This window comes from Myotis nattereri (genome assembly GCF_964212035.1).
Source record: "Myotis nattereri genome assembly, chromosome: 18".
NCBI classification, from domain to species: Eukaryota; Metazoa; Chordata; class Mammalia; order Chiroptera; family Vespertilionidae; genus Myotis; species Myotis nattereri.
In genome coordinates, this window is record NC_138093.1 from 22,950,738 (window position 1) to 22,957,330 (window position 6,593).

A 6,593-nucleotide genomic window follows, 5' to 3' on the forward strand; every position below is an offset into this window, starting at 1 on the left:
AGCAATTATTTTTCCTTCTGGTACCTAACTCAATATCTCTTTGAATGACATATTAAAAATGTCTTAAGTGATATTATTTTTATTTCCAAATAAAGTTCAGAGTCTTAGGATCAGGCGCTACAAGCTAGTTCTAGTTCTGACCGACTTATAGGCAAGTTACCTACTCTCTTAGTATATGCAGCGAAAACATGTCTATGGCATTTAGGGTTTAAAAAAACACACAATAATAAAAGTAATAATACTCTGGCCGAAACCGGTTTGGCTCAGTGGACAGAGCCTCGGCCTGCGGACTGAAAGGTCCCAGGTTCGATTCCGGTCAGGGGCATGTACCTGGGTTGCGGGCATATCCCCAGTAGGAGATGTGCAGGAGGCAGCTGATCGATGTTTCTCTCTCATCGATGTTTCTAGCTCTCTATCTCTCTCCCTTCCTCTCTGTAAAAAAATCAATAAAGTATATTTTTTTTAAAAAGTAATAATACTCTGTTTAGTATTGCATTGCCATTTTTTCTTACAATCACATTATTCTCTTGGATCTCACAATATTTTTTTTAACCTTACATCTATATGACCCTTTGGCAAGAGTGACTGACAAATCTGATTTTGTCATCCTCATTCTGTAACGGTTCTAAAGCTGGTAAAAGCTTAAGTGCAGCAAAGTCATTGAGCAAGTCAGAGAAGACATAGGAAAACTGTTAGTGTCCCGCTAAACATCACTCCCAGGAGAGCAGACATGTCCTTTCCATGTCCGTAACGACGCTCATCTTTAAGGGATGATGAAAAAACAAACAACACACACACACACACACACACACACACACACACACACACACACACACTTCATTGCTAGCCGTTTACCAAGCTCGCTTGCTATGAGTTTTTGTTGGAAAGAGAAGGCCTCTCGTCGCTCTCCCGCATCCTCCCCTTCGCCGCGACTTTACCTGCTTGTACCTGGCGTACAGGTACAGGAGCTGCTCCCTGCTGGCCACGTGAACCACGCTCTGCAGGTGCGCGGCCGCCTCCTCAAACAGCTCGGCCAGGCTCCGCGACGCCCCGCTCTCGGGGCTCGGGACGGACTCCACGTCACCGGAGTCGTCCCCCGAGCTCAGCTCTCCGCCGCTGTCGCCCGTGGTGGTCCCCGCGGACAGGAATGGAGAGGCCATGTGTCCGCTCGGTCCTCTCTCGGTCGGGAGTCACGCCCGGCTCGGGGGGCCTGGCCGCCCAGTCCGCGTCCGGAGCCCGCGCTGGCGTCGGACCCCAGCTCACTTCCTCCGCGCTCCCGCCCCTCGCTCTGCCTCCTTCCCCTTCTCTCCCGGGGCGTTCGGGGCAGGTTCCGCCACTCTCGGCAGCTCTCCCCTGCAGACCCCGTCTCCTCCCGCTTCCCGGGACTAACTGTGGGCTGGGGCGGCTGGGGCGGCTGGGGCGGCTGGGGCCCCTCCAGCCGCGCGGGGGCCCGGGAGCAGCGCAGCGGGCGGGTCCTGAAGTGGAGGCGGCGTGCGGCGGGGGCGGGGGCGCGGGCGGGGGCGGGGCGACGTGAGCGCGGGCGGGTGTGCACGCTGAGCACGCGCACGAGCACGCGCCCGGCTACGCTCGGCGCCGCTGGGGGTCCCATGCGTGGCTCCAGGCTCGGCGCCGCCCACTCTGGGGGGGCTCGCGGGACCGCGCTGGGGAGATACCGCTTGGGAAAATTGTCCTTAGTCATTTAGCTGAAGTTAGTCGCAAACTCCGGAACCTACTCAGAATAGGCCAGCAGGGGTAGGGGAAGGAGGCCTTCCGTTTGGTAGTGTAGCCATAGGGGCGGCGTCGCGGGAAACAGAGGTGAGGACTAAGGTTCCGCCCTCGCGCCCGCCTCATCCCTGCATCCGTTGTTGTCGGAGAGTTTGGCTTGAAGAAATAAAATGGAGCGCCTAAGAGTCAAGCTGCTAAACTACTAAAATCAAGTAGGCTGCGTTATGGGGAAAGGATTCTGTTGTTTTTAACTGGCCTGCAAACTTTGGAGCTTCCCAGTCCTTCGAAAACGCCCGCATACACATCAGACTCACAGGTACACGTCTGATAACTTCCTGGAGAGCAAACGAAAGAAGGTTCGAGGGTCACCCTCGGGAACCAAGCCAGAGGCTAAGAAAGCAGGGCTGATTCTTCTCAAAAATGTACTTTTTACTGTAAGAACCCTCAGCTTTTCTGTTTTCTCCCGCCCAGGTGTATTGCTGGTTGAAACCTTGAATAAATCTTTATATTTTCTATCTAGCCAAAGCCTCCTCATTTCATTTACACTTAGCCGACAGGTTCTCGCTTGAGCAATGAATGGAAAGTTGGGAGATGGGGCCTTCGCTGGCCCACGCTGTGTGGGTGATGGGTTGAGTCAGCTCCTGTCTTTGTCTCCATTGCGTGCCTGCAGAGCCCCCCAGCTCTCAGAACCCCGCAGCACTTTGCCACTGTGCTTTGCAGACACTGTAAAGTGAAACAAAACATAAAGTAAAATAGAGTTCTGTCCTAAAGGAACTTACAAAAATACAAAAGCTATAACATGATTATAATAGTTAACATGACTGAGTAGTTATTATGTCCTAAAACACACACACTATATTCCCTTAGTACACAAAACACTGTAATAAGCACCATCAGAATGGTACAAAGAAAGTGCCCCAACGACTGGTCATCCTTTGGGGTTAGGCTTTAGACAGGTGGGCAAGGGAGAAGGGTAGGCAGGATGAGAGAACAATGAGAAAAGGCAGGCAGATGAGAAAGTTTGGATCAGGATTCAACAAACATTGCTTAAGTATTGTCAAAGTTCATTAAAAACACACATGAGTAAAACGGATGAATCGGTTAAGCAATAATCAATAAAAGTTTATTATGCACCCACCAAAAAGAGAGTTTTCAAACCTGGAGAAACTTTGGAGTTTCCCAGTCCTGCGAAAATGCCTGCATACACATCAAAGTTGTCAAAGTTCATTAAAACCAATGAATCGCTCAAACACAGATTCAGAGGTATCTATATATATAAAAGCCTAAGCGACCGACCGGTCAACCCTTTGACTGGTAGCTATGACACACATTGACCACCAGGGGCAGATGCTCAATGCACAGGCATGGAAACATGGGACAGACTGATGAATCTCAGAGGGAAGGGGGGAGATTAACCAAAGATCTTATATGCATGCTAGAGGCCCAGTGCACTCATGGGGTCCCTCGGTCTGGCCTGCAGGAATTGGGCTGAAACTGGCAGCCTGACATCACCTGAGGGGTCCCAGATTTCGAGAGGGTGCAGGCCAGGGCCAGGGACCCCACCAGTGCGTGAATCTGTGCACCAGGCCTCTAGTATTGTTATAAATTAGTCTACATAGTGTGGAGGCAGCAACTGCTTATTTGTCACAGTGATTGGTCACAATTAAAATTTTCTTAAATGAAAGAGAATTGCTCATCAATTTTGGGGAACAATTTAAGTTTTGCTTATGATTTTCAGAGGCGTAAGCAAAGAGTGAATCAGGTCAAGTTAGCCTCATTTGCCTTGCAAAATAAGCTAAATTAGCTTTTCTTGTATGACTAAACTGGTTTTGTCTGCTCAGGGAATTTTCAAGTCTGGTCTCCATTTGAGGTTGATTTCAACAGTATCCAGGTGTACCACTCTTAGTCCCTGGCCTCAAGGCACTCACAATCCAGTCTAGGAATGACTGATGAACAAATTCTTGCAATTAAAAAGTGACAACTTACTGAATCCTCTACTGTTTAGGGGACTTCATTCCTACTAGTTTAGCTAAGTAGAGTCATTTCCACTTGGATGTAGGAAATCAGCACAGCATGGTAAAGTAACTTGCCCAAGGCTGCACAACTAACGAGAGAGGCTAATAAGTAGAAAAAAACAATAAGAGAAGCTTCTGATATTCAGAAGCTGCCCTGGCACTCACAGCTGAGCCATGTTATTCTCCTATCAGATGGAAATAATTTCATGAAATACCAAGTTCAAACAAGGCCATTCTGAAAACATGCAGATCGATATGCACTCGCACGTCAGTGTTTCTCTCTCCCTTCCTCTCGCTCTAAAAATAAATAAACTAGTCTTTAAAAAAATAAGACAAAACAGAGCACTCCACAAGTTTGCCTAAGCACAGACAAAAACAAAACCACTCTGCCAACCATAAAATACCAAACAACCCTTATCTTGGCCGAAATGGGTGATTGCTACCTCGTTACTATTCCAGCTTTATTCTCCTCCTAGACTTCTCTCCCTGTAGATAAGATTTATTAAGATGCCCAATCATAGTGTTGTCCCAGCTTTCTGACAGCATCTAATCAAGAGCAAATCCGCTTTGTCACCAACCAAAGCCCAAATCCTATAACGGCTTCCTTCTGAGCACCTTCTTCCTGTGACCGCCCATGGTTGCCCATGGTGTGTTCTTCCTCACTGCAACAAGTCATAAGTGCAACTAGGTTTACTACAGGTGCCTTCCCGGGGGTCTTCAGCTGGGGATGTTGACACTTACGAACCTTTGATTTCTTGAAGATTCCATTAAGACTCCAAAACTATCAGGATCGGGTGACTTTGAGGAAATAGATCTCTTACAATTAGTGTTCCCATTGCAGCATTTCTTGGAAACTGTGGGGAATTGTAGATGTTTTTCTGAATCTCAGGAAAAATTACTCGAGAAATCAGAGAGGAGAAAGTATTACCATTCTGCTGGAATTAAAGTTTAACAATCAACCTAGAGGGGTTACAACGCAAAGGGATCCACTAACAAACTGAAAGCAATAGCAGGAGATTCCAACGCTTGGGAGTCCAAAGGGAGCCAGGGGAGAGAGCAGCCAGGAGAAAAGCGGTCAGGTTCCCATCAGTGTCGCTTGTAAGGGTTGCCAGGTTGCATGTATGTTCAGAGCCCCATCTGCTGCTACCAGGGAGTCATTCCTGCAAATAAAATAAACATTACATGTATAGTATACTTTATATAAATTCCAGGAGTGGTGTTCTGAGAAATAAGTTTTGGAGACAAAGTAAATCCTTAAACTGGCAATTTCTGTAAGTGATTCTGCAGAGTGCTGTTCAAATTTGCTGAGCGACCTGAATGTTAGGTTATAAAGACTACTCACTATCCACAATGTTTGCCAGCATTTCCAATGCTTATATTCACTATCGGCTACAGTTCTTTGTAAATACTTTAACAGGAGACGTGGGAAGAGAAGAAGCTGTGAATGGCCATACTCCAACACAACATCCTGAACTAACCTGAAATCTGGATGAACAAAAGATGTATCTGTTTCGGTGCAAAACCAAGTTTGGGCAAGCAGACAAAATATTTTCATTGAAAACTAACTGGGCTGGATTTAGTATGATTCTGGGTTTGTGAATTATTGACACTTTTTACATTATGATCAAAATAGTCATTAGTTTATCAATACTATGTTGATTCCTAATGTTTCAGACACAGTGATAAGCCCTAAGGATAGTAGGATGAGCAATATTTTTCTTCTCCTCTCTCCCTCTACTCCAACCACGTGGGCCTCCTTATGGTTCTACAAACCAGGCACAATCCAGCACACTCCTGTCTTAGTGCCTTTACACTTGGTAGCCCCTCTTTCTGGAACACCCTTTCCTCTGATATTTACATGGTTTATCCTCAACTCCATCAGGTCTTGCTCAAATATCACAAAAAATCTCCTTTGGCTGCCCTATTAAAAATTGCAACCTCATCCTCACTAACACTGTCTATCCCACTTCTTTAACATTTATGTCCACCTAACTACAATATATTTTACTCATTTATTATGTAAGTTTTATAAGTTCTGTGAAGGCAGGGATTTTTGTCTGTTTTCAGCATTGCTGTATCCCCCAGACCTGACACATAGCTAAATCTTTACTGAATCAATAAATGGGTGAATGTATATAAAAGACACAGTAATCGTTCTTTAAGGGCTTACAGATGGAAAATGAATATTGGCAATAAAATATAACAAGTGATGTGGAAAAGGCACACCAGACAGAAGAAGTAGCATGGGCAAAGAAAGGCACAGTGGTATAAAAATAGCAAGCGATGTTGTTGGTTGTCACTTAACAATAAGAAAGATTCAGTAAGCAAACAGCAGAAATATAGTTAGCTGTTTTTCTCTCTCACCCAGCATGAACTAAAAATTGGAATATATGTAACCTACCCCTAAGAGGAAAAACCTTGTTTAACAAAGACTGCATTCTTTTTGCAGATATTAAAAGAATAACGTTCTTATAGGTCAGTGACTTATTTTGTCACTAAGTCAAATTGACAGTATTTATCTAGGACATAATCTTCTAGAAAAACCCGTGGCCTTTAATCCAATGCTTTAAGCACATTAGGGAGACTCAAGCATATAGACAGATAAGCAGGTAGAGAGAGAGATGACCGTATTATCTAATTTGCATAATCTTGAAGTTCATTTGAGCACCTTCAAATAAATAGCCAGCAGGATTTTACTAAGTGCAAAAAAGGGCGGGGGGAGGAGAGAATCACAACACGAAAATCAGACTCTTGATCTTGGAGTCTTTGTGCAATCTATATAATCAGCAAAGTTTGATTTAAAAAAAATCACATCCTCAAATTCTCAGGAATAGTGAGATATTTCTTACTAAA

The 6,593-nt window shown here is 45.3% G+C and overlaps 1 protein-coding gene across 1 annotated transcript in view; it reads right to left on the bottom strand.

The window, feature by feature from the left end:
* ACBD6 (acyl-CoA binding domain containing 6) overlaps positions 1 to 1,498 on the bottom strand; it is a 126,839-nt gene extending 125,341 nt beyond the window's left edge. Inside the window, exon 1 of the mRNA XM_081112358.1 lies at positions 939 to 1,498. Within this exon, the coding sequence (XP_080968484.1) occupies positions 939 to 1,160 (222 nt within the window). The 5' untranslated portion in view covers positions 1,161 to 1,498. The remainder of the gene's footprint in view (positions 1 to 938) is intronic.
* Between the last annotated feature and the right edge of the window lie 5,095 nt (positions 1,499 to 6,593).